Source organism: Desmodus rotundus, chromosome 10, assembly GCF_022682495.2.
Source record: "Desmodus rotundus isolate HL8 chromosome 10, HLdesRot8A.1, whole genome shotgun sequence".
NCBI lineage: Eukaryota > Metazoa > Chordata > Mammalia > Chiroptera > Phyllostomidae > Desmodus > Desmodus rotundus.
Genome location: NC_071396.1, coordinates 77001004 through 77027838, shown reverse-complemented (window position 1 = coordinate 77027838; position 26835 = coordinate 77001004). Strand labels below are relative to the sequence as shown.

Below are 26835 nucleotides of genomic sequence, written 5' to 3'. Positions count from 1 at the left end.
ATCATTACTTGTACTATGATAACAAAGTCCTATTGTTACAGGAAGGCAGCAAGCATTTTATAAAGATACAATCTGAACAGCATCGACGATGGAAAAGGGCACAAGAATGCAGGGACACGCGCGTCACGAGAAGCTGGACAGACCGTCCATACTGACCGATTTCATACAGACAGACATGTTGGATTTCTCTCTGGTCTACTGCAAGTTCCAGAGCAGTGTGGAAGGAAGTCAAGGCACTGTTGATTTGACACTGAGGAAAAAATGAAAATAAAGTTACTGGCTAACCTCTGTCATTAACATTGTAATTTCATGATTCAAAGCATCCCTTTCCTTAACAGTCATTTAAAGCCGACTGAGCAGTATAGGAGACAGTGACTCAGACTCCTGGGAAAACACTGGTGTGCACCCCCACAGTCGTGCGCCCCCACAGTCGTGCGCCCCCACAGTCGTGGGCACAGAATCCCTTTGAGTGGTCGGGAGACCTGCAGCCCTCCCTGCAGACTTGTGCAACAGAGGCTGCTGTCTCGCAGTGTTGGCTAACCCAGCTCCTTGTGACCAGACAGCCACAGGGACGGCATTTCCTCTCCCCAAGTGTGCCCACCGGGACCGGGAGGACCCCGGTCAGCGCTGAGTGACTGCGCGAGGCCACGCCCTCCGTGCGCCTTCGGCACCCTCTCCACCACACAACTGATACTGTAGCGCGACTCTACACCAGAACGCTCTTCTCAGATGGCTGCTGGCTCTCACATCTCTTTTCCCAACACTTAAAACATCCTCTGAGGGTCCAGCTTACACTTCCGACTTCTGCATTTATCTACCACTGTCTAGTACCCGACAGACTCTCCGACGTCTGTTCTACTTATTCCTGATTAAATACGCGGTGTTTCTTTCCACTAAAGTTCGCTTTCAACATCTGCCAACCTGATGCCACAAGCACCTGGTCAGAGCACCCATAAAACATCACTGGGATAAAAAGGGTTACGTCAAGCCCTGAACACGGCAATGACAGCTGTTAAGTGCCATGCATCAATAATAAATATAAATCCCAAGGCTGAGACCTGACACAGCCTACTCCCCATGACACGTGCCCGGGAGAGCATTCCCTTCTTGCTCTGCTGGAGCCCTCGCCACCTGCCCCCCCTGCCCTGCCCCGCACACATCCTTCTCTCCGTGCCGCCCTCTGCTGCTCTTCCCCACTCCCAAAATTTCCAAAGCCCCACTGTCCCCGTCTCCCCCCAGGCAGGGGCATGTAGGGTCTTGGAAGCGGGGCTGCCAGCTTCCCTTGGAACCAGCCCCTACCACACTTCTCATCTTCTTTAGTGACGCACGGTCACTGTGGGAAGCCTCCTGGACACAATGCACCTCGGGGGTGAGTCAGCCAGCAGAGCTGCAGGACAGTCTGTGACTCAGGAACACTGTAAGCCAAATGACTCATTCACCAAGGCCACGGCTGGCGCAGTAACTGTTCGAGCTCCACAGGAACACCTTTCTCTCTGGTCAGAAGACCGGACCATGGCGTTTGATCCTTCTTACCATCTGCGAATGCCAACAGGAAATATATGCCACCGTGTCACTAATTCCTGTTCCCAAGCAGCTTGACGTCCAGTGAAGAGGAACTCCCAGGAACGCACGAGGCCCACAACTCTAAAGCCAGACATGCACGCTGATTGTAAGCACAAGGCCAAAGTACCAGGGGGGTGAAAGATCAATCTTTTAGGAGAAGCATGTGTGTAGAGAGGGGGACCTGGACAGCCATTACAACCACCTCTAACTTTCCCTTTTGTGGAGGAACAGTTCTTTTCCTGCCTCGCACAGAGTCAATTTAGTGTAGTTACCCAGAAACCACAGTGTTAGCGACTGTCCATTTCATGCACATCCCCAGTTCGCTAATTAATGACATTCAACTGTCACAGGATATTTCTGATGGGCCACCACTGGCAAGCTGTCCACAGCTGGGGTTGAATGCATGACTGTAAAATGACACCATGCCCTTCAGAAGACAAGTAACTACTCAGGCGAACATTTATTTACTGTGCAACTGCTATGTACCTGGGATGGTACTAGGCTCTGGAGATGCAAAGAAAGACTAGTCAAAACAAAGTTTTGAAAGCAAGTTAAGTAAAAAGAAACAAAGTAGTATTTGTATCAATATCCCTTCTCTTAATTCTTTCAAAAATTCCCTGAGATAAACATGTATTAGTCCCATTTTCAGATGAAGAAACTTTAGTTCAAAAGGTTAAGTAGCTTGGTCAAGGTCAACAAGCTAGCAATTGACTAGTATTCAAACTCTTCTCCAATTTCCTCCACAGTGTGCTTTTTTTCAGGGAGAGTGTATGCAGGTGTGATTAAGGATCTTGGGATGGGGGAGTATCCGGGATTACTCAGGTGGGCCTTGAATTCAACCACAGGTGTCCCTATGAAAGAGAGGCGGTGATGTGACTGCAGAGGCACAGACTGGAGTGACGTGGCAGCCACGTCAGCCAGGTGGGAATGGAGGCAGCCACCAGTGGTTTTATGGGGCAGGACACAGATTCTCCCGAGAGCCTCCAGAAGGAGTACTGCCGGGAAAATGTCCTTGATCCCAGGGAACTGGTTTTGGACTTCTGGCCTCCAGAACGACAAGAAAATAAAGTCCTATTGTTTTAAGCCACCAAATTTGTGGTAATTTGTTACACAGCCTTAGAAAACTACTATTGCGTATTTCTTTAAAACTTAAGGAGAAATTATTGTGCTTTTTCTGTTTTAATCACTCTAGTAGAAATAGAACGTACTCAGACAATTTTCGGATCTTAATGACATTATTCCCAGAACAAGCATGACTCCAAAATTAATTCTAGCTCCGTTCTGATCACTCACTGAGGAATCACAATGAACAGTTATTAAAACGGTGGAAACGTTTCCCCTTCTTTTTCACCAAAATAATTTAAAATAAAAATGATCTGTGGGAGTTTTTAATAAAATATCCATGACACAGCAGGGAAAGGAGAATTATCCTCAATTTGATACTCGTTCCCCAGTTCAATTTTTTAAAGAAATATGCCTACCCTGGCCCGCAGACAACATAGAAAACGGACTGGTATGGAGAAGCCACGGAGTCAAGCATCGGGCAGTGAGGACCTTACAACACACACTTCTGTCGCGTGCATTACACATCGACACGACACGGGCACAAAAACTACCTCACGCTTCAGTTTCCTCATTGGTAAAATGAGAAAAAAAGTTGGCTCATTTTATCTGCTTCCAGAGGAAACCATAAAGAACAAAAGCACAAGTCCTTGCCAAATTCAACGGGGCATATTTACTGCCAAGTTAAAATCAGCGTCAATGACAGCTGCTGCATTGCTGCGACAGAGATGCAGCCCATTTTTCGTCATCCAGGACTTCCGTCTTGATAGGTAGGTGTGCTCTCAGGCAGGTTATAACACTTGCGGTGACTGTACAGGGATGTGCTTCTCCGGTTTACTTTCTCAGTGGACGTCGCTGGTGTGTAGGAAAACTTTGGATTTTTGCTAATTGATTTTGCATATGTCATATTATTATACTCTCATGAATTCTCATAACTGATTATTTTTCTTGGGTTTTCCAGGGAGTATTAAATCATTTGTAAATAACGGCAGCTATTTTACATTTCCAGGAATAATTTACAACCGACTTCACTAATTGGCTAGGACCACCGGTTAAAACACTGAGTATGAGCAAGTACAGCATGCATCCTCGCTTCATCCGCCTTCAATGAGGCGGATAAAGTTGCACCATTTAGTTTGTTACACATTTTTAGTAGATGCCGTTTTTCCCAAATAGATCTCCTTTCTATTTATAATCAGCTACTAGTTTGTTTAGTGTTTCCAAGTACATTCTATTCGACGCCGCTTGGACGTCCACTGACAGGCGTGTATGTTCTATTCATTGCTTCCTTAACACAGGGAACGCCAGAAAAGTGTTTCCTGAGGCCGAACTAGTCTTGCTTTTGTGGAACTAGTGCCACCAGGTCATAATATGGCCTTCAAAATACACTGGATTTAATTTGCTAACATCTATTTATAATTCTGTACTCAGAATGAAGTTGACCTGTACTTTTCCCTTCAGTGCCCACCTCTGTGAGTATGGGATCAGGTAACGTCAGAATTTGCTGACTTGGAGAAAATATTTCCAGTATTTTCTATGCTCTAGAACAGTGTAAACAACTAGTTCGCCATAAAGCCATACCACCTTTCAATGGAATGATTCATTAAAAATGTTTAAATTACAATATTTTTTCTTTTAACGAGCACATAGTGTAACAAAGAACATTACATTTTAGTCAACAGTACCAGATTTCAGTGCCAGACTTCATAACCAACACAATTGTGAACTTTCAGGAATTATTTGTTTATAGCCTCAGAGGATGTTGACTGGAATTGGGGCAGATAAGCAGGAAGCAGCAAGAGAGACCGACAAAAGCCTGGAGGAAAAGGAGGAGCACGAGATCCCTGCAGCTAAGGAGAGAAGAGAAAATGAGCAACATGGAGCAGAAATCCACACTGGAGCAAATCAGTCTCCTTAGAACAGTCGGTGAGGATTCTGTATTTACAGAGGGAATGTTGAGCAAATGCAAAAAGAATCTAAGAAGAGGTCTCTGAAGTTTCTAGTTAATAAAATTCCATACATAAGAAAGAGACTGCCCAATGTGAGTAACAGGAAACGTGAAAGAGACTTCGCAAATAGGCAAAAGATGATGGTGACCGTGAACCCTATCTCAGGATATGCGGCCGGGGATCTCAGCAAGCCCCTGCGAACTGGATCACAATGAACCCCTGCTGACTACGTGCGCAAACTGCAGATTAGCAAGTTCAACACAGATTCTGTGTGATGGGACGTTTCATGAGTCTCCACTTGTCCTTCCATGGTCTGCACAAATTTCTGACGTGAGAATCCCCCGGAGCCCGTTGCAAATGACTAGAAGATACCGATCTTCAACTGGTGATCACAGTCAATACTCCACTCCAGCAAAAGGTACACAGTGGTTCTTTCTGGAATGCAAGACTTCTATCTGCCCTTTGATGTACTTGGTAATTTACCGTGTTCCCAAATGAATACGCATTATTCAGACGTAACAAGGTCGTTGAAAATATATGTTCTGATGACAAAGCCTCTAAAGAATGCTGCCTTAGCAAGCCCATTCCGGGCTCATCATTGGCATCATGAAACGTAACGTGTGGTGCTCTTACCGCATGGCAGGTAAGACGACAGAAAGCTTGGTGGCTCCATCGGACAACTGTGTGCTTTGCTGAGGGCCATACAGCTGTCAGAGGTGGAGGTGCTGAAACTGAATCTGCTCCCACTCCATGGCCAGCACTCCTCACCTCCCAGCACCACTGCCTCTTCACCCACCCCACCAGCCAGCCTCCCTCGCTCGGGCCCCGCCTCCCCAGTCGGCCCCACCCATGATGAGCGCCCATTCATTGGCACTTTCCATGTACTGCCTTGTCATGCATGCATCACACTGCTCTCTTCGTAATTCAATTTTAAATTTCTTTTGGAGCAGGGCCTTTTTCTATGTCTCTCGGCACCCCCCAGAAGGTCTTTTATATCACAGGCAACAACTCTGATTATATACAAATAGTGGAATACAGTAATTATGTTTTCAGCACCTCCATATGAATGGACAGTAATCCCCCTGGAAAGTGACTTATGTAACCAAAAGCGCCACTAGTGGTAGAGGAGCTAAATAATGCACCAGCTATAAGAGTTTCTTGGTCTCTCAAGAGTTATGCACATTATTTTGACAAAATTTGTGATGCAAAGTGCTTCCTACTGGGTTTATAACACAGATCCGACTCTGTCTAAATGAGAAAAGCCCTGACCAAGCACCACGTGCTCAGCGCTTTATCACATCCACGTGACATCACTTAAGGCTGGCGTGGACCTCACTGCCCTATTTTTTCACAGACAAGACACAGGCTCAGAAAGTTCAGCCAGCCAGTGTGTGGAAAAGCCCATTTTGGGGTGAGCTCACGCTTTTTCAGTTACACCATGCTACCTTTAAAAATTACAGAAAATAAATTTATATGAAAACAGTACTAAATTTAAAATAAATGTGTTAATGTAAATGACGCTGTCAAACACTGCAGAAGATAATGCAAAGAATTAACTCATAAAAATGAAGACCACAGAAATATGGAATCCACTAATGTACAGCAGTCACACTACTCAAAAGAAGACAGCAATTCAAGACAAACAGAAAACCCCAGAAAAGGGGGTGGAGAAGACCTAATATGCACAGAGGCTTGTGTGAGACAAACAAACAGAAGCCATAATCAGAAACGCGACTTTGAAAAGTTCCCCAGAATTGAATGGCATTCTCTACAAAGGCTGTCAAATTGGCCAACCTGCTTCGCGGGTTCCTTTCAAAGAGGAATTAAAGACAAGCTGTAAAAAGCAGAAATAATCCCAGGTAGTTCGTTTTGAAGATTAAAAAAAAAACATAAAAATGTTATAAGCTTTGTTGAGATACATTCCACATACAGGCACATCTCGGAGATGCAGGTTTAGCTCCAGACCACGGACACAAAGTGAGTATCGCAATGAAGAATGAGAAGTGAGAAATAGGAAATTTTGGGTTCTCCGATGAATGTAAGTTCTATTTACGCTACACTGTAGTCTAAGTGTGCACTAGCATTTTGTCTAAAACAAACAAACAATGTACACACCTTAATTAAGAGTACCTTAGGGCTAAAAAATGCTAACCGTCATCTGAGATGTTATATAATAGCACCGAAGATCACTGACCCCCAGATCAACATAACAAATGCGATAATGAAAAGTCGGAACGATTGCCAGGATTACCAAACTGTGACACGGAGACATGACTGTGCGGATGCTCTTGGAAAAATGGCGCTGAGAGACTTGCTAGCCCCAGGGTTGCCTCAGACCTTCGATTTGTATAAAACACACTGTCTGCAAAGCACAATAAAGCGAAGGGCAGTAAAACAACGTATGCCTGTATCAGACACTGAAGTAGCTTTTAGTATATTCACAGAGCCACACACTTTCCAAGCTGGAAGAAATCTTAAAACTTATGGAGTCTATTGTTTCTCAAAGAGTGTTACAGTGAACCCTCTAACTTTAGAGGATGCTGCATGAAAAGAATTTTCCTGGTCAAATAAATTGGATAAACACGGCATGTGTACCTGCATGCTCTATCTTTGCAACTTTATGTTGCAAAATAAAGTCTCTGGGAAGCCCCAGAACATTCCAATTGACCTGACATGGAACCTCTTCTCACGGACATGTACAAACTAGTAATCAAAGCAGGGCTCCACGGCAGATGCCTCAGAAACCCCATCTATTCCAACCCCCTAATTTTCCAGGTAAATAATGGAGCGCCATGGCAGGCTGACTGGCTTGACGGGGGTCTCACAGCTCTTCCAAACTGTCGGACGTGTGGGCAACCATTTGGAAGCAGTGTTTTTACCATCTATGGCAGGGCTGAAGCCAGAGCTCCAGCCTCCGAGTCCGTGTTCTCTCTATAATGCTACACACCCAATGCTGCAAGCCAAGCTCTGAAGCAAAATGCCAACAAATTCCGAGGGCTCACAAGAAAGCACAGAGGAATGAGAACTACTACATTAAATATAGACTTAATTAAGACGGCAGTGTGCCCAAACACTATGAGTCCAAAGTCATAAAAACAGAAAAGTTCAATACGATACTATGACAAAATATAATAAAATTTCATAGAAGAGTTCTGGACAAGGGGTAGGTCAAAGTGAGAAACGCTATTTCCTAAGCTTGGCTCTGCATGCCCCAAGGGGAGCCCACTGCACACTTATGAGTGTGAGAAGAGTGAGGGACACAGAAGAATCAGAACCCATGTTTAAAACAGGAGAAAAAACGAGTAAAAATACTGTGATCATCTTTTCAATCAGGTAACAAGGAAAAATCTGTCCAACCCAGGTAAGCAGGAAGGGAAAGAAACAAGGACAATAAGCACAACCCTGAAGACTAAACGAAAACAGTGCACCCGCATCCTGTACCCAATTAACCATGAGCAAGAAACTCCTCCGTGAGAAAGGTGATTTGCAGTGAGAAACAGGATCAAATGCTCTGTTGCTTCCTGGGTCAGCCCTCTGCCGCCTGCCTCTCTCCACAAAACGCTCCATCTCCACTGAGGTCAGCTCTCTCATGTCTGGCCTTGCCTTGGACCCGGTGGGCTTTCTTCAGGTCACCCTCCATGCTGTCACCTCTACAGCAAACTCCTACTGACTCTTCAAGAGAAGCCTGCACACCCTACCTCTGGGCGTCTTTCCCAGCTGTGAGGGTTGTGCCATGGGCGAGTCGTACCATGTCTCATCCTCCAAGAGGCCTGTTTTAGTTCTCAAAACCAGGCCGGGCCTGCATCCACTCACCTGCTTTCCGGTCCTGATCTCCTGCCACGCACCGCAGCCCTGACAGCAGCCATGGCAGTACCGTCACCATTACCACCAACAGCCGGCACAAAGGCCTCCCAAATTTCCACCTCACCAAATCAATCCTCACAGCAAATTGTGCCTTGGGTACCACTAAGGTTCCCATTCACTGAGGAGGGAAGGAAGGTTTAAAGAAATCAAGGGCATCGTCAAAAGTCACTTGGCCAAAGTAAGGAGCCAGCACTCAGCTCAGGAAGGTGGCCTCTAGCGTCAAGCCCATGGGCACACATAGGTTACCACCAGGCAGAGGACAAGGGCCACACACAGACTCAGACACGGGACCAGAAAGAGCGACCTTGGCACACAATGTGCCAAGTGACGAAAATGAGATTAATGACAACAAAAGACACACGGCAATAAACATTTAATAACACTGAACCTTAGGCTCAAAGCAGGGCCCCCCAAAACACGCCACTTTGGCATATTGATTATTTTGAATTAAAGTTACTTGAAAAACAGCTGGTGCAGGAAGGAGACCCTGACCTCTTCTCTGGCCCCCCTGAAAGAAGAAAGGAAGCCTCCATGTGAAAGATACTCTCTCTGTACCGGGATGTAGAGGCACAAACTCATCGCCAGAGACAGGGGATTCAGGACTGAGAGGGCTGTGTAAACAGACCCTGCCCAGTTTCTTAACTACTCAGTCCCCTAGCCTGAGATTCTTTGTCTTGTGAGTTCTTCACAAATGTACTGATTCTCTGTCTAAAAGGATAAACAGCCTGCCTGGCCGTTTCTTTAGGTCGATATTTATGGACCCTCCATACATCTGAAAGCAGTAACATATATATTACACACATAATAGATGTGACACATGTAACCGATCAGCAGTTACAACTAAGTACATATGAGAGTGGAACTGCTGGGCCACGTGGCATATCTAGGTTCAAGGGTCTGAGGAGCGGCCACGCTGCTTTGCAAAGTGGCTGCACTGCTTTACATTCACCCCAGCAACGAGAGAGGAGTCCAGTTCTCCACATGCACGTCTACCCTTGTTACTAGCTTTTTAAAATTGTGTTTTCTTTTACTGATTCTAGAGAGGGGAAGGGAGGGAGAAAAAGAAGGACAGAAACATCAATGCAACAGAGAAACACCAATCAGTTGCCTCCTGCATGCACTCTGACCAGGGACTGAACCCGCAACCCAGGCCTGTGCCCTGACCGGCAATTGAACCTGTGACCTTTCGGTTTGCAGGACAACGCCTAACCAACTGACCCACAATGGCCAGGCTTGTCTGTCTTTTTTATAATAGCTAGCCTGGTGAAGGTGAAATAGCATCTTGCTTGGTCTTGCTTTGCATTTCTTCATGACTTCCGGTGTTGAGCATATTTTCATGTGCTTATTGGTCATTTGCATATCTTCTTTGAAGAAATGTCTCTTCATATCCTTCGTCTATTCTCTTAATTGGGTTATTTGTCTTTTAATGATGGAGTTGTTAGAGTTCTTTTCATATTCTGGATATAAGTCCCTTATCGGATCTACAACTTGCAAATATTTTCTCCCATTCTGCATGCTGTCTTTTCAGTTTCTTGACAGTACTCACTGCAACACAAAGGTTTTTCATTTTCATGTATTGTAGTTCCGTTTACTCTGTTGTTGTGCTCACGATGTGTCTAACCCAAGAGTTCTTCAGTTTTAGCTCTTGTACTTAGGTCTATGACCCACTTTGCATTAATTCTTGTGGATGGTATGAGGTAGTGGGTCCAACGTCACTCTTTTCATGGGATACTTGCTTGTCCCAGCACCATCTGTGGGAAAGACTACTCTTTGCCCATTGCATCTGTTACTCAGTTAAGTCATATTGCCATCTTAACAACACTCAGTCTTCTGATACACGAACATGAGATGTCTTATCAGTAACACTTAAAGAACTATCTTTAAGCTGTTTTAATTTTCATCATTATGAAAATAAAAACAAGTACAAGAATGACACAGCAGAAAACTGCTGCTGACTCCACGCACAAAATCGTGGAGGATCGTACTCTGGACCACTGTTTCTTGCGTGTAACCTCTCCTCGTTCGGCAAGGGCTACAGAGCTCTTTCTAACTCTTCGATCTTACTAATGACTCCACTGAAGCTAGAACCCAAGCAAATAGCTCGAGGGAAACTAGGCCAAGACATGTATTGCAGTACTTGCTATCACAGTGAAACAGTGCAAAGTACTGTGGAAAAAGCAACAGTCCCCTCTCCCAACGACAATCTCCCAGCGGGGCGATACCAAATTATTAACACAGTGGAAACCTAGGTAGTCCTCATACCAGTTATTTATCAAAACTGTGTCAGAACAGGTAACCATCAGATTTGTTAAAAAACTGAATAAAGTCTCACGTGTGTACTGAAGATCACAAAATAATATAAAGTAAAACCCAATTATCACTGGCTTATTTTTATAAACTTGCTTGATGTCTTAAAAAAAACTATTACATATGTGTTTTAAAATGAGAGGCCTTCCTTGTCACCTGCAGGACACAGAAGGACACGTGACAACCACTTACTTACATGGGATTCAGCATTAGCGCTGCTGAGTAGCAGAATCGGTTTAGCAAACCGCTATCAAGGACACCTAACAATAGAGTATGCATTTAATCCTGCCCTCAGGCCTGGGGCTAACACAGGTGTGGGAAAGCTCAGCCTCTCAGGTGCGTTTAGTGAGCTCAGGGGCAGGCATCAATATTATCCGACTTGCTTTTCAACCCAACAGCCTGTAAAGGTAGAGTTTAAGTCTAGCAATAGTAAAAGTATTTAACTTATTAGCAATTTTACTGTCATCTCATTTCAGTGAACAGAGTCATTAAACCACACGATATGAATTTATTTACCTGGAAAGTACAGAGAGAAATAGCGTCCATCTCTCCTCCACCAGAATAAATCAATCTCTTATCTTGTATAGTTCAAAGAATAAACGGCAACCTGAGTTTTTGGTGCCTGAAGTAATAAAGAGAGCCGCATAGGATGCAGGGAGGGAAGACTACAATTAACAGAAGAACTTTGGGGAGTTATTTCTCTTCCTGCACTGCCTTTTCCCTGATCCTATAAATAACAACATTACATCACACTGGCCAGGCGTGCCGTTCTAACACAAGAGGCAGGCTTGCTTGTCCACAGACGCAAAGAAACGCTGCTACCCAACAGCTCTGATGACAGTCAGATGCCCCAGAGTCAGGGAGCACAGGCCCGGCCCTGCCCCGGGTCTGGCGCTTCTGCCCTGGCCCCAGGCTCCACGGCTCCCAGGACCTTCTGTCTCTTCTCGCTACCTGACAGATTAATCAGCAGAGGGATCAACCTCCACTTTTCTGTTCCTGCCACAATCGTGTGAGCTCACGGGCTGAAAAGCAGCACAGACCTCCCACTTATTCTGGGGAGCACCCATGAAAAATGCAATTTTATTGTTAAGAAAGTCTGAAGAGAAAGCACTACAGCCAGTTTTTAAAAGACACCTCAGACAAGGGAAGATGCTAGCAGTAAAGGCGGAAAAGAGTTCCAGAGACAGGACAACAGGCGCCGGGGCAGAGTGTGAACACCCTTCCCACGGAACTTCATTGGTACAGAAAATAGGGCAAAAACCCCCTACCCCCGGGAAGGAAATGGGACCTAAATAAGGTGAAGTCAGCTGTCAAAGCGGTCCCTGCTGACACTGCTCAGGAAGGAGGGAAACCACAGCCTATCTCACACCTCTGTCGGCAGGAAGGGGCTGGGGTGCAACGCAGGAGAGCAGGCTGCTTCTCAGCAAGGACAAGGCAGGCAGCTTCAACAAGGCACAGATCATGTGCTAAGAGGACACACACACACACATACACACACACAAGGTAGAGTTCATTATCACCTCTCGAGAGGCCCTCCTTGTCACCTCGAGGCCTTGGGCAAAGGTCCACTCTGTCCTCGGGAAGTGGTCCTGCAGTCGCTGCAGTTCTCTTAGGCAGCGACGGGCAAGTGCCTGCCAGGCTGAGCCCGCGGATCAGGGCTCAGGTGTCCTCAGCCCCAGCGTGGAGCACGGACTTCCTTTACATCCAACTGCTTTTCGCCTCATTTAAATGCATTTAATTAATTTCTTTAGACTCACACTTCTTTAGCCAGCACACCAGGATTTAAGTATCTGATTCTGTGCCCCCTTAGGGGGCCATCCTCTTATTCTCGTTGTCAAGACACTTTTGTACCATCCTCAGAACAGGCTTTAGGAGAAGGTGTAGGTGCCACACAAGGAGGGCAGACGGTCCTTGATGACCAACCTCCTTTCTTAACAAAGAAATGATGTCACTCACATTGATCAACGGATTTCCTGCCACTAGACACATCTAGTCATTCAACAGACACTGAGGGCCAGTCTTGTGCTAGACCCAGAATTCTGCTCCCAAAAACCAAGCCCAAGGTTTAAAATGACAGCATGCAGGATATTCAGAAAGTATGGGTCCAAGCTCAGAAGACAGTTTCAAAATAAGAGTTCTGAGTTCCAGCCCAGATGGAGGCTTAGGGAGAAACACTTAGTTTCCTCACACAACCAAAAGGAGGATAAGAACCAAGGATAAGCTATCATTTAGAGTGGAAGGGCATCACTTCTCAGCCTTTTGGCTAAGATCAAGTGTAGCAGAATGGAAGGGCAGATAAAGTGTTTCCCACATAAGGTCAAGTTAAAGGAGTTCATCATCACCAAGCCCTTATTATATGAAATATTAAAGGGACTTATCTAAGAAAAAGAAGATCAAAACTATGAACAGTAAAATGACAATAAACTCGCAATTATTAACAACTGAACCTAAAAAAACAAAACAAAAAATAAGCAAAGAACTAGAACAGAAACAGATTCACTGAAATAGAGATCACACAGAGGGTTATCAGTGGGAGGGAAATGGGGAGAATTGGGGGAAAAGGTGCAGGGAATAAGAAGCATAAATGGTAGGCACAAAATAGACAGAGGGAGGTTAAGAATAGCATAGGAAATGGAGAAGCCAAAGAACTTATATGTGTGACCCATGGACATGAACTAAGGGGTGGGAATGCAGGAGGGTGGGGGTGTGCAGGGCGGAGTGGGATAAAGGGGAGAAAATAATTGGGACAACTGTAAAAGCATAATCAATAAAATATACAAAAAAAGAGTCCTCAGAATGCTTACTTAATAATTTCATTAGAATATACTTATTGAATTTCATTCATGCAAATATTTGAGCATTTATGATAGAGACAGATGAATAGACTAATGTTAAAAATTAGTTTTATTACTAAATAGCTACACTACATAAACTGCATAAAATTATGTATGCATATAAAACCAAACACATTTCTGTATATTACATACTAAGTAGATTGTTAAAACTGAAGGAGACAAAAGAGGTGAAAATCTGTACTGTTTAGAGAAAAATAAAAATAGTTTATTAAAATATAGATTTGTTCCTAATACTTTTAAAACAATCAAGAAAAAAAATCAAGAAAACACACAAGAAAAACTTGTATATTAATGGAATTCTCACTACCATAGGCTTACCTGAATGAAAATAAATAAAAAATACAAAAATTCAAAACTATCAATTCACATTTTAAAACTGATATTACTATATAAGCCACGATTAACTTCCTAATAGCTGTTTCACTCTGGAAATTTAGGGGAAAGTAAATACAATATATTAACTGTAGAGTACCTTAGCCCCTACAGCTGCATGCACACCCAGCTTTTCTAATCACAGACAGGCCTACCTTTGCCGAAAGCTCTCACACCAAAACAAGTCATTTCTCCCGAGAAGAGAAAGAGAGAAAAAATTCACTAACCCTACTTCCCAGGCGTAGCAGTAAGAAGAACCACCACCACCAGTGAGACAGCATTTACCGCAGGCTAAGTGCCGTATGAGCCAACGTGTTCCCACAGCAGTACGACAGTCACAGGGGGAAGTCAGCACAGACAGGAGGGCCAGTAAGACGGGCGGCGAGGACAGCACAGGAGGACGGAGAGGACTGCAGGTGGAGCATGTAGATGCCCAGTGGAGAGAAGCAAAGGCAGAAACGAAAGAGTTCTTTCTGCAGCCTGGCTGACACGTGTGTGCTGCCGCAGTCCCAAAGAGCAGAGGTTCTCGCCATCCTGAGGTGCAAAGGGACCCCAAAGGCGTTGGACTGCACTGCTATGTCAAGTTGGGCCACAACAACAGAAAACAATGAAGCCACCACAGTAAGGACGATGGGCGTGGCAGGACGGGGGGACACATGAAATGCCATCTTCCCACACGAACTACCAATTGCCCCAAAGAATGTAAAAAGTTGTTCGTGATGTCAGAAGAGAGAGGACACATAATTTGAAAATAACAAGTACAGGAAAATGTAAACTAACCGGCACACGTTGAGCGTGCCACCCTGGGTGACAGCCAGCTTACACAAAAGCAGCTGTTCAAATAATTCTGCAGATTCTCAGTCCCTGAAGAAACTAGACAGTCAGTGTCACATGACGCACCTGCCTAAATTCAAGCCCTCAGACCATGTTCTGTGTTTGTGGATAAAAAGATCTCCAGGGGCCCCATCTCTTAACCTAAACGCTCACTGAGAAGATAAAGATTCTTTGCAAGCAAATTCAACAACTGAGCTGTGTGTGTTTTCATAAACTGAGTTGGGACCTCACAGGCCTTACAAAGCCCTTGACGAGAGCCATAGCACAGCCTTTTGGGGCCAAGGTCCTCGTCAGCAATGAGGACGTCACCATCTGACAGCTTCCTACGGGGTTACCTAAAAACGTTAACAAAATGCTGGTGTCTGGGCACCTGGTGGGTAGCATCAGTGAGATTTCAGGCTAGCCCTAAGATCCTTCCATCCTCCGGGCCTTGGGGAAGGGCCAGACAGAAACTGTCCTCCCTTTTCACTTAATCCTCAGGCTACAGCTTACTAAACAAGCAGTAATAGATCTTTTAGTCTTTTTTTTTTTTTTTTTAAACCAAATATCAGCTGGGTAAGCAAGCAGCTCACAGTGAAAAGGTTCTAACACTCAGATCACAGTAACTTCCCCTAAAAGAGCCTGAATGCCTGGGGAGAGCTATACTGTTGACTGTGTACCTCCCCAACCGCATTTATAACAACATTACCCGGCACTGTGGCTTCCTCATTGCTAGACCCCTCCTGACAACAAAGGAGGACCACTCGCTTTCAGCGAGCGCTCAGTCCCTAACAGGAATCAATGGTGGCACAAATTAAAACTGTGCCAAATTAGGTTTGGGGGAGAAAAGTTCATTTAGTTCAGCTAAACGTTAAGCATTTTTTAAAATAAAAAAATTAACCAAAATGGCAAGCATAACAAAATATAAACCCTGACTTTTACATTTCTATGCACCAGCTTCAAACCCCAGTTCGGAGCATTCATCAATCCGCGGCACAAAGGAAGTCCTACTAAAGGCCCGAGGGAACGGTGCCCCTGTTGCATTGCGCATGGCTGTGAACTCAAGGCTCTCACCCAGGTCAGCGTCTCCCGGAACGCTGAACTGAGCGTCGTGTTTGGAGTGATTCAAAATTTATAATGCTTACTCCTCAAGAAATTTACATCTGGGAAAGCACTTACCCTGTGCCCAACTTGCATTTCAGAAATGATCACTGAAGTGAGATGGCTGAGTCAGTTTAAAATTTCCTTTTACACTGCTATTTCCATCTGCACAAACCCAAGGGAGTAGAGAAGCTTTAACAGCCTGAACATCCTTTCCTACTACATGTAAGACCTTAACCTCGACCTTGAAAGAAAAGAATCCTAACATACAAACTGGGCTGCTGAAAAGATTGACCAAAACTATGTGTTAAGGTAGTGTAACTGCACAGAAATTTCTTTTCTTTAATATGGCCTTTCTCCTTCCTTTCCTTTTGATTCAAATTGGCCTCATCCAGCCCTCTGACTCACCTGCCTCCTTCTTCCCCTGCACGTCCACTCCCTGAAGCATGAAGCCCTCAGGACAACGAGGTTCTGATCAGCATCAAATATTTTTTTTTTCAATTTTATTTTTATTGATTTATTTGGGTGATATTGGTTAGTAAAATTACATAGGTTTCAAGTGTACAATTCAATAATACATCATCTGTATATTGTATCCTGTTCACCACCCCAAGTCAAGACTCCTTCCATCATCCTTTATTGTCCCTTTACCCTCCTCCCCCTCCCCCTCCCCTCAATTCCCTCTGGTAATCACGGTGCTCTTATCTATCTATGAGGGTCTTTTTTTTTTTTAGCTTAATCCCTTTTTCACCCAGCCCCCCAACCCCCTCCCCTCTGACAGCTGTCAGGCTGCTCTCTTTGTCTATGAGTCTGTTTCTATTTTGCTCAGCATCAAATAATCTTAGGAAAAAGCCATGAGTCTGTTGACCACGAAACCAGACATAATATTTAGGCCTCAGTTGTGCTTCAGCTCTAGGCTGAAAACTGGGGAAACCAGATGAAGTGACCTCATGGCTGACGTAAGGACCAGATGCACTGATCACCCGCCCCTACCCTAGCACCAATCAATCAGTAGAGACCACGACCCTGACCAGGACCCTAACTCCCTTAGTCGCCATGATGAATAACTTTTCCAAGCCCTGACCAGGTAGCGCAGTGGGGCTTGGTGTCCCACTACACCAAGGTTGCGGGTCCAATCCTCAGTCAGGGCACATATAAGAAACAACCAATGAATGCATAACTAAAGTGGAACAACAAATTGATGTTTGTCTGTCTCTCTTTCTCTCTCTCTCTCTCTCCCCCTCTCTTACTCTCTGTTTCTAAAATCAATAAATAAAATTAAAAAAATAAATTTTCCCCTATGTAACCCATTCCCTGGAAGCCATTGGAGGCCAGGTCTTTGAGTATTAGCTCACCTGTGACTGCAGGCATGGACTACTTCCTAAAAATTAACTCTTACTTTCTTTGTGGCAAGCTCCTGTTCTTATCTATTGGGCTGATGCACCCAAGGAAATGGGCCTCTTTAGTCTGGCAACAAGAGCAAGTGAAAAAAAAGGGGAGCAATATAACTGAAGGCTCACGAGCCTAAATGCAAAGAAAACCAGTTTCCAGATAACAAGAAGAAAAATAACTTGGACATGGGTTTAAATAATTCACATCCTGGTGAGCTTTCTATGCTGTGTTTCAATGATAAATTTTTAGTCTAATCCCTAAAATACAACTCCCATATATGCAAGTGAGGAGTCCTCAGATTTAAGGAGGTAATTCATGAAGGAAAAAAATTATTGGGGAAATAATATACACTCTTTTGCCCACAGACACACACAACAGTGAACAGAATATCCCTGAGCTCACGAAAGCATTCCTGCGCGAAAACCCTCAGAAGCACTCCCGGAGCCTGCTGGGGGCCGACTTCTGCAGAGTGCCTGGTTACCTGGAAGCCAGAGCCGTGCCAACCTCGCCGATTCAGTACAAGTGCTGGTGAGAATATGGGTGCTTCACCGAGCACACAGCCACCTTCTTTCATATGTATGATTTATTGCTCACGAACACTTTCATTTTTGTTCAAATCCTCATGTCCTCAAGCAAGCAGACAAAAAAGGGGGTGCAAAGGAGAAGGAGAGCAAGCTGCCCCACACAAGGTCAGGACATGTTCTGCTTCTGGAATTAGCCCGGCCTCACTTGCTGGGCGAGCTTGGGAAGTCGCATGGAGCCCTCTGGGATTGCCTTTCTCCTTGTCTATGAAATGTTCACCACAATGTCCTATCTACGCCACATGGCTGTTGTGAGGAGTAAACGGGGCGGCACGTGTGACAGTCCGGGCACAGACACTGGCCAGAGGAAGCACACACAAAATAAAGGCCACGGCAACCGCAGAGCTGAGGCTGCCCTTGACATTTAAGGTGATAACTTGTGTATACATCAACCGTTAGCCAAAAGGAAAATTTAGAAGATTATTAGTAACTCCAAAAGACAAAAACATTGTATTTTGTGTTCTTCCACTCAGAGACCTACTAACGCTCCCCCGCCTTCAGCGTAGAGTACGCCAATCTCGTCTCATTACCGACAGGTAATCTCACCCCTGCATCGCCCACATCTCCTGACGGGAAGACAACTGACTAACGTCCTAGGTTCCTGGGAGTCTTTCGCAGCAACGACGCAATGGAAGGCACAAGAACAAACTGTTCCTCGACCCTCGGGCTCACTGTGATACTAGTTCCCAAGTGAGAATTATCGTGTGATCAACAGAGGCTTTATTTTTTAAAAAAACAGGGAAGGCACAGTACCTCTAATCGTTGTATGCGTCCCTTGAAAAACATAAAGAGGGAAGAATTTGGATAAGCAGCTTCTTTTTTGAGAAGAATTTCCTTCGCTTCATCCAGGCCTGCTTTGTTATCACTGCCATCCAAGGCAAAAAACGGGCGGACTACAGTGTGATACCAGAGCAGAGCTAATCTAAAGGAAGAGGGAGAGAAACGTTGAAGAAAAGACTTTCCTTATAGTGCTTCTACTTTTAAAAAATCAGTATGTGTTCATCCAATGCACACTCCTTCCAAAAGCTTACTATGCAGTCTCTGAAGAAAAATCAGGGTGTCACTTCCCAGTGTAATTTTATCAGTATTTGGAGAACTGCAACTTTAGCACAACATATAATTCAGCACACTCCCTCCCATCAGGTGAGAAGGAAATAAGATGACAGAAGCATTTAGCTCTTCTGAGGCTTCCAGATGAATCTCTACACGTTACTCATCGATGCACAAATTAGAAACAGCACCTGGTCACCATAAATTTACTGCCCCTTCTCAGGAAAGCATTCCCTTGTACAAAAGAAAAATGTGGTTTTCTCCAGTGTCCACAGAAGTTAGGATTTACGTTTTAGAATCTGAATTTAAATACAGGAACCACAGGCAAAACGATACTTAATCGGGTTAAAATAAATGAGAGGACCAGAAAAAATGCCCTTTCTCTGGCCTTTTGGGATGCTCAATTTAAAAAACAAGTAAATTACTTAAATTCCATCACTTCAAATTCATCCCTTTCAAGAAAAATGCCACCTTAAACTAATTAAACAAGATAGATTCATTGGAATCTTCTTTAATGAACAAATATATTTAATCAACGCAATAAATATTTTTATGCAAATGTGTTTCTAGCATATTCATACATTTGGTTCTCTTTTGTAGATCAGGCTAACTTACATTATTAATTCAACTCATTCCTTTCTCAGAAAATAACATTAAGATAGAAACAGACAAATCATTACCAGTTACAAATCCATTAAGTCAAATTAATAAAGGACCACTGTTTGTGAGTCTGACGAGGCACAAATATTATTGAAATGAAAAATTAATGATCTCTTTAATAGCTACCACTGATTAAGAAGAGTTAACATCCAAATTCCTCAATACTGACATGAGTGGAAACAGCTCACTAGGGTTCTCTGTGATATCAACATTTTTTAGAAAAAAATTTGACAAGTATAATGTCAAAGTACATATAATATCTGGTAAAATTATTCAAATTGTAAGTGGTAGATACTTACCAAATTGGAAAAAATCACATTTTAACTGATGGAGTAATGGGTGGCCCCTTGCTCTGGACAGTACACTCCCATGTTTAAATAGTTGTCATGTAAGCTTAAACTATGACCCAATTTTGTGAAACAGCACAAAATATCCAAAGGCACATAATAACAGGCCAATGGACCACCCAGAGTCACCGAGGAAAATTATCCAATATGAGGACATAAGAATAAAAAAATCTCAGAATCACAACAAAGTCTTATCAGATTTGTATCCTTTAAAGTCCAAAAGGCAGAAGAATTGTGAGTCTCAGTGACTGCGGTCAAGGTCACAAAAGTCACTCACAAAATCATTTAAGGTTGAAAAATAGGACCGTTCTACCTGTTCAAATACAGGACTCATGTATGGTACTTAAAGAGAGCAGTGCCCTGTTCTCTGAAGACAGCTCTGATAAACTCCACCAGAAACACGGTCCTTGGCCTCGCATTGAAAGACGTTAAGCATGGCATCATGTCAACCAACCAAGCATTTTACCTGAAGTTTCCTTTAAAGGTTTTGATTGCTGTTCACTTACTTTCAACACTATATTATCTACCAAAGCATTGCAATATAGCTACTCACGTAGCTAAAGGGGCCTTCATGTCCTTACTTTCGCTCGCATACATCAGTGAAGAAAGGCCCTGTAGGCGGTCTCCAGGAAAACCCAGCAGGTTGATGATTTTGAGCAGGTTTGGGGGAACCATGGATATGCAGAGGTGAAAAAGGCCATATCCAAAGCTAACAGCACCTTTCAGTCTGTTTAGAGACTCCTCGGACACCCCTTCAGTCACAATATGATTATCATTTGCAGCATCAGAGGTCAAGGGCTCTTCAGTAAGCTTCTTCTGATACAGTTCCTGGAGGGCATTGATGTCCAGATAGCATTTGTTGTAAATCTTCCAAGCTTTCCTAAGGATCCACCCACCTTTTATATAAGCTACAAAGAGAAGGGGAGAAAAGCGTGAAAAAATAGGCATTCAAAATAATTTACCTATGTTTATAAAGGATACTGAAGGACAGCCTGAAACTTGAGCAAAGTCGTAAAACAACAAAAAATTATCATCTATCATTGCACCTTGCTTTCTTCATAGGACTTAAATTCTTTATCTGTTGTCTGTTTCCCTGTACTACACTGGATGAGCCCCTTGGCAAGAACCGAGTATTTTTTTGTCCACTGTTGCACCAAGCCCCTCCCACATGAGCTGGGGCATAGCACACAGTGCATAGGGAAAGAAAGCATGAGTGAATGACTGTGAGCAAGCAAGCATCACTTGAATCTGACTTCTTCCTGCAGCCTGTGAAACACAAACTTCTCCCACATCTCCGAATTACCAAGGCACATTCCTGATAAGCTTCTTTTTTTAATTCTTACATTTGTCTAACCTGTGTTTCATTCCTCCTCAAGAGCAAGTTGTAAGTCTAGTTCATTGCTAAATTTATACCCAACCACCAAGGATGGAGACATGCCAAAAAAATAAAACAAGCAACAGAAAGGATTACTATTTACTAGGTAAACAAATGGCCAGTTTATTAACAAAAATGTCATTAGTGTTAAATGCAGAAATGCAAAGAATCCCCAGCTCATCCCTATCTACTGCCAGTGAGTGGCTTACCCACACCTCAGGATAACTTTATCTGGTCTGTGGCAATGGAGCTCACCCCCTGCCTCAGCCTAGAGGGGCCCAGTGAAGAAGGCTGGCAAAGAGGCTACTTCCCACCAGGGGGTGAAAATCTGTCCTTTTTAAAGTTGCTTCCATTAGGGCAACTTTTCTTTACAAAGTCCTCTTGAGAATGTGTCACAAAGGCGACTTCAGGGCTAAGACCTGGGCTTCCCCTCACCCCACGCCCCAAGGGCCCCTCTCAGACAAGCCCTCAGGTCCTGCCTCAACCTCTCCTCCTTGCACATTTCCCCTTCTGGTGAGGAACTGAAGAGGGAGTCGATTTATTTGTGCTTATCTGAGTGTGTCGTCAACACATTTTCTAAGCAAAAGGTCTTCCATAGGGAACTTTCTATGAAATACCTCTCTCAACTGCAGAAGGGCGCTCATCCACTTGGCACTGTTGCCAATCTGGCCCCAACACTGTGATCCCCATGAATAAACAGAAGACACCATGAGCTATCCTAGCCTTCCAGACCCTTTAGAACAGCAGGAAAAGAAAGTTTTTTAAAAGAGTTATTTGTACATAAAATCTGACTATAAAGGTCCAATCCCTGAATTGAAAGCGACCTAAGAACCTGTGATATGTGCGGAAGAGTTAATTCAGCAGGCTTGCTGCCGTCCTGTGAAAGGCCTGCTTGCATTGTTGGCCCTTGGCTGCTACCCAGGAACTTGGGCTTGGGAGGGTCCCCCCCTGTTCCAGAACTGGTAGGAGCGGCTCACTGTGCCTACGCTGTTTACACTTGGCGCTGCTCTATGTTGAACACCTGCCTTCCTCCTGGGAGTACGGGATTGGGCATGTGCAAGCCAGGGAGTGCCTACATGGCAGCAACCCGCAAAAGCGCGGGGCCCCGAGTCTCTGATGGGCTTCCCCAGTTGGTGGCATTTCACCCGTGCCTTCGCACACGTTGCCTTGGGAATTGAGCACAGCCTGCCCAGCTCTGCCGGACAGTCTTTCCTGGCCTTCACCCCACTCACCTTTTTCTCTGCTGGCTTTGCTTTGTAACCTGTGCCGTAATAAAGCCATGGGCATGATTACAGGCTGAGTCCTCCAAGCAAATCATTGAACCTGGAAGTCTTGAGGGACCCCAATCCATGGAATCAAGCTGTTATGTTACCTAAATGTGCCAATTTTTTGACAAATGATGGCCGTATCTCCTATTGCACCACAATTCAAAACCACCCCACAAATTGTAGATAATTAATGTCCTGTAGCCTAAGGCCCCTGAACAGAACGCTGTACGGCAGGAGGAACAAGCACACAAATTAGTCTATCAAGGCTTTTTGTTTAAAAAGGAAACTATGTTTATAACTTTATAATTATAAAGGTAATACATGTTCGAAACAATTTATTTTCATTCAGTTCCATTTAACAAAAATATCTGCACACGTCGGGGAGCTTTACCTGCAGAGCCCCCAATCTGCTTCGGATGAAAATAAGTCTACCAACACATGATCTGCTTGGGGAGGAAAGGTGGCTGATCTCTCAGAGGAGAAGGGCCAGGAACCTGTTCCTCAATGGGCTTTTATTGGGTTTAATTTGCATAGGAATACAGGGCATATACACACACCCCTACTCCCCCCCCCCCCACACACACACAGAGCTCATCAGTCATTGTCAGGCAGAAATGATCAAACAATAGATAACATTCAAAGAACTCAGGGCTTATTCTGACTCAGGGTCAGATAGTTAAAGAGCCATAAAACTTTGGGGAACAAACTCATTTCATGCATGGACCCCTTATCATTTAAATTGAGGGTATTAGCAAAGCAGGTTTCATAGGATTTTATGTAGTCTTTCTTAGGCCTGATCACCCCAGGGAACCCACCCTTTCCAGCACAGGGCCACACCCACCTCTGGCATTGTTTCAGGCTTAAATCAGGGAGGGGAAGTAAGGCAGACAAGAGATTAGGAGACTTCTTATAGACAGAATGAGGTCTCAGGCTATGTCAAAGCGAGGGGCGAGGGTCCATCACCCCCTTTTTCTATAGCCCCCCAAGTCCTTCCCTGAGGGCCTCTTCATGACCACGCCTGTCTTAGGTCGCTCTCCCTTGAGGAATCTTACGCGTCACTGGAAAACCGGTCATGCACTGGGAGCCAAGCAGGGTGAAGTAAAGGGGGCACAGGTGGCGCCCCTGCCAGGGAGATAAGCTTTGTCTCCTTAGTGGCTTATGCTCCCAAGGCCCTTTACTCAGCCTTAGCCATGGGGGAGTTATAGCTTCTGAAACCAGGCAGGGCAGGTCCCAACATGCACAAGTATTACATTTTAGGCATCAAATAAGAAACAAGACGTGGACCCTGCTTTCCAGGGGCTCAGTGACCTTTCTCCTCCTAAACAGAAGCACCATGGGAAATGTTGGAAAACACCCTGGAGGTTCTTTGTATGCTAACAATGTGCCCACAGTCATGAGAGATGACTCACTTATGACCCAAAAGGCCAAGGCTGAACAGAAAAATAGAAAAAGAAAGCGCAAACTAAGAGATATGTTCTTGAGAACACAAAAGCAATTGAGGCCTAACTGCAGAGAAATAAACACTGGCTACTGATACATAATTAAAGAAAAAGAAAACTTGCAAAACCTTACAAATATTCATCAGCTATTGTTCTTGGCCACTGGAGGAACACAAAAAAACTGTAAGACATAAATAATCTCAGCCTTCCAAATGCCCACAATAAAATTTAAAAATAAAACAAATGAAAAAAGAAACTTGGTGACTTAAGGCTATATACGAGGTTGGGCAAAAGTAGGTTTATAGTAATACAGGAATAGACTATTTCACATACAAGTATAGACTACTTTTGCCCACCCCTGTACGTCTATCTTCACTTATGCACCATCGGGTCATACATAGTAAAGGAAAACAAATAATGTCGAGATTCTGGGTGAATTGGTGTTTAAAATTTTTTTGTCATGAGATTGTTTTCTATGTAATAAATACATACATACATCAAAGTGCAAAGTAAGTATTGCAGGATTTCAGTAGAAAACTTTATTCTCTCCTACCCCCATGCCTAACTGGAAATTTAGAGGGGAAAAATTAACTCCTTTTTATCCTGTATTTTGCAGGCTACCGGAGGGAGTGGAGCATCCACTCAGGGAAAGGCAGCACTGTGGGAGCGAGGAACAGGAGTGTGCATAGGAAGGCACCGAGGGACAAGTAAAACAGGGGGTGCTGGGACGAAAGAGCACAGGGTGATGTGCTCAGATTACGGGGCACCTGATGCCCAGCCAGCAGCACAGGAGAAGTCGGGAATCTCTAAGATCTAGGGTTGAAAGAACACTAGTGGGTGGCTCAAATAACCAAACTAAGGTGATGAGAAAATGGTGAGAACACTAGCAATTCAGGTATGAAAAAGAAACCCGTGCTCAGACGCTGATTCTGTCATCATTAACGAGCTGTGTAAATTGTTCAACCTCGACCAAAGGATTCAGCCTCAACTGCCTCACCTGTAAAATAAGAAAAACAATCTCATCTGGGAAAAATTTGTTGAGCACATATTATGCCAAGAAGGTGAGTCATAGAGCCTATCCTAAAGTCTGAAAGGAAACAGAAGAAAATAAAACAAGGGGGCAAGTGCCATAAAATAGGTCTTAAAAATAACTTTTTATTATACAAGTTATGTATGTTCACTGGGAAATAAAAAGAAGCCCTTGGATAATAAATTTTAAAGATACAAATAGTATGGGAAAATGAATTGAGATAGAGCAAGTGATTATAAAGAAGGTCAAATAGGGTAAAGGACAAGAACTCTTTTAAAAGTACGAAGCATTCACACAAATCCACACAGACGCACATCTACCGGGAACTCAGGTGAGCGTGTGCGCCCCCGCTCACTTCTCGCACCTACAACAAACACATCCAAGCAGGAGTTTCCCCGCCCAAGAAAACTATCCACCAAAAATGGTTTCTAAGAAACAGACCCCAAAAAGAAGTAAATAAATGTTTTACAGTTTAATAACCCAATGTGTTTCTGGCAAGTAAATCCCAGTTTGGGTTATATTTGTTTGTTCGAAACAAACACTGAGCTATTCATAAAGCAAATGATCACTACGTACATTTATTATTCATGTCCGTCAGAATCTCATTTCATAATTAATATTACATTCAACAAATCATATGGCTTCAGGAAGAACCAAGAGCATTGTTAAAAATCTATGATAAACAAGATTAAATAATTGATTAACATCAACCTATTAGGAAAATGAGTAAAAGCCATTCCACAAGGTAATTTGTGAAAGAAATATAGTTTATAGATAAAATGTAAAAATAGTGTTTCACTGATAACCAAAAAATAAAGAAAGAACTCCTGAATGTCCAAGAGGAATTGTTTCAATAAATTGTAGACTGTTCATGATAGACTAATATGCTATTATTTAGAATTACATTTTGAATCTAAGTTACAGGGAGAGTATGTAAAATATAATCTTAGAGGAAAAAGTAGGATACAAAACACTACAGATTCAATTTTGGAAAAGAAATATACAGAAATATAAAATAGATTATTAGCAATAAAGAGTAATTTTCCCCAAATGGTGAGATTAGCAATGACTTGCTTTCTTTCTTACTTTTCATTCTCCACAACAACGTTTAGTATTTTATAATCAGAATAATTAAAAAACATACTAGTAACTGGTGATTCTAAATTTCATGAGGGCAGGGCCCATGGCCTGTGTTTGCTCAGGTAACACAGTGCCTAGAACACCGTATGTGCCCATAGTTACCTGTCGGATGCACCACTAATGAACAAATGAAAGACAGATATACTCACTTTTAAACTTTCACATACTTTCAGACTTACAGAAGAGTAGCAAGATTAATACAATGAATTCCCAGATACCCTTTACCCTCATTCCTCAAACATTTTACATTTGATTTACCCTTCTCTCAACAGATACATTTTTTCCCCAAGATTTTATTTATTTATTTTGAGAGAGAGGGGAAGAGAGGGAGAAAGAGGGAGAGAGAGAGAAGCATTGATGTGTGAGAGATACATTAATTGGTTGCCGCTTACATGCCACGAAGTGGGGACCTGGCCTGCAACCCAGGCATGTGCCCTGACTGGGAATCAAACTGGCGACCTTTCGGTTTGCAGGTGGGCACTCAATCCTCTGAGCCACACCAGCCAGAGCTCAACAGATACTTTCTTAATGGTTAAAATTAGCTCCTTAAAAATGTCTTTGAGTATTGAGAAGAAGTAGTACCAGATCACAGGAAACACCGAAGCACCTGTCTTTGACCCCTGAGAGGGTCAGGTAGTTCCACTGCTTTTACATACACATCGGCAAG

The 26835-nt window shown here is 43.7% G+C and overlaps 1 protein-coding gene across 1 annotated transcript in view; it reads right to left on the bottom strand.

The window, feature by feature from the left end:
• Positions 1-26835, bottom strand: part of TTC39C (tetratricopeptide repeat domain 39C) — a 100427-nt gene that overhangs the window by 15079 nt on the left and 58513 nt on the right. Inside the window, exons 5-7 of the mRNA XM_024580140.3 lie at positions 20470-20824; positions 18613-18781; positions 157-250 (exon numbers count right to left, since the gene is read on the bottom strand). Coding sequence (XP_024435908.2) covers positions 157-250; positions 18613-18781; positions 20470-20824 — 618 coding nt within the window. The remainder of the gene's footprint in view (positions 1-156; positions 251-18612; positions 18782-20469; positions 20825-26835) is intronic.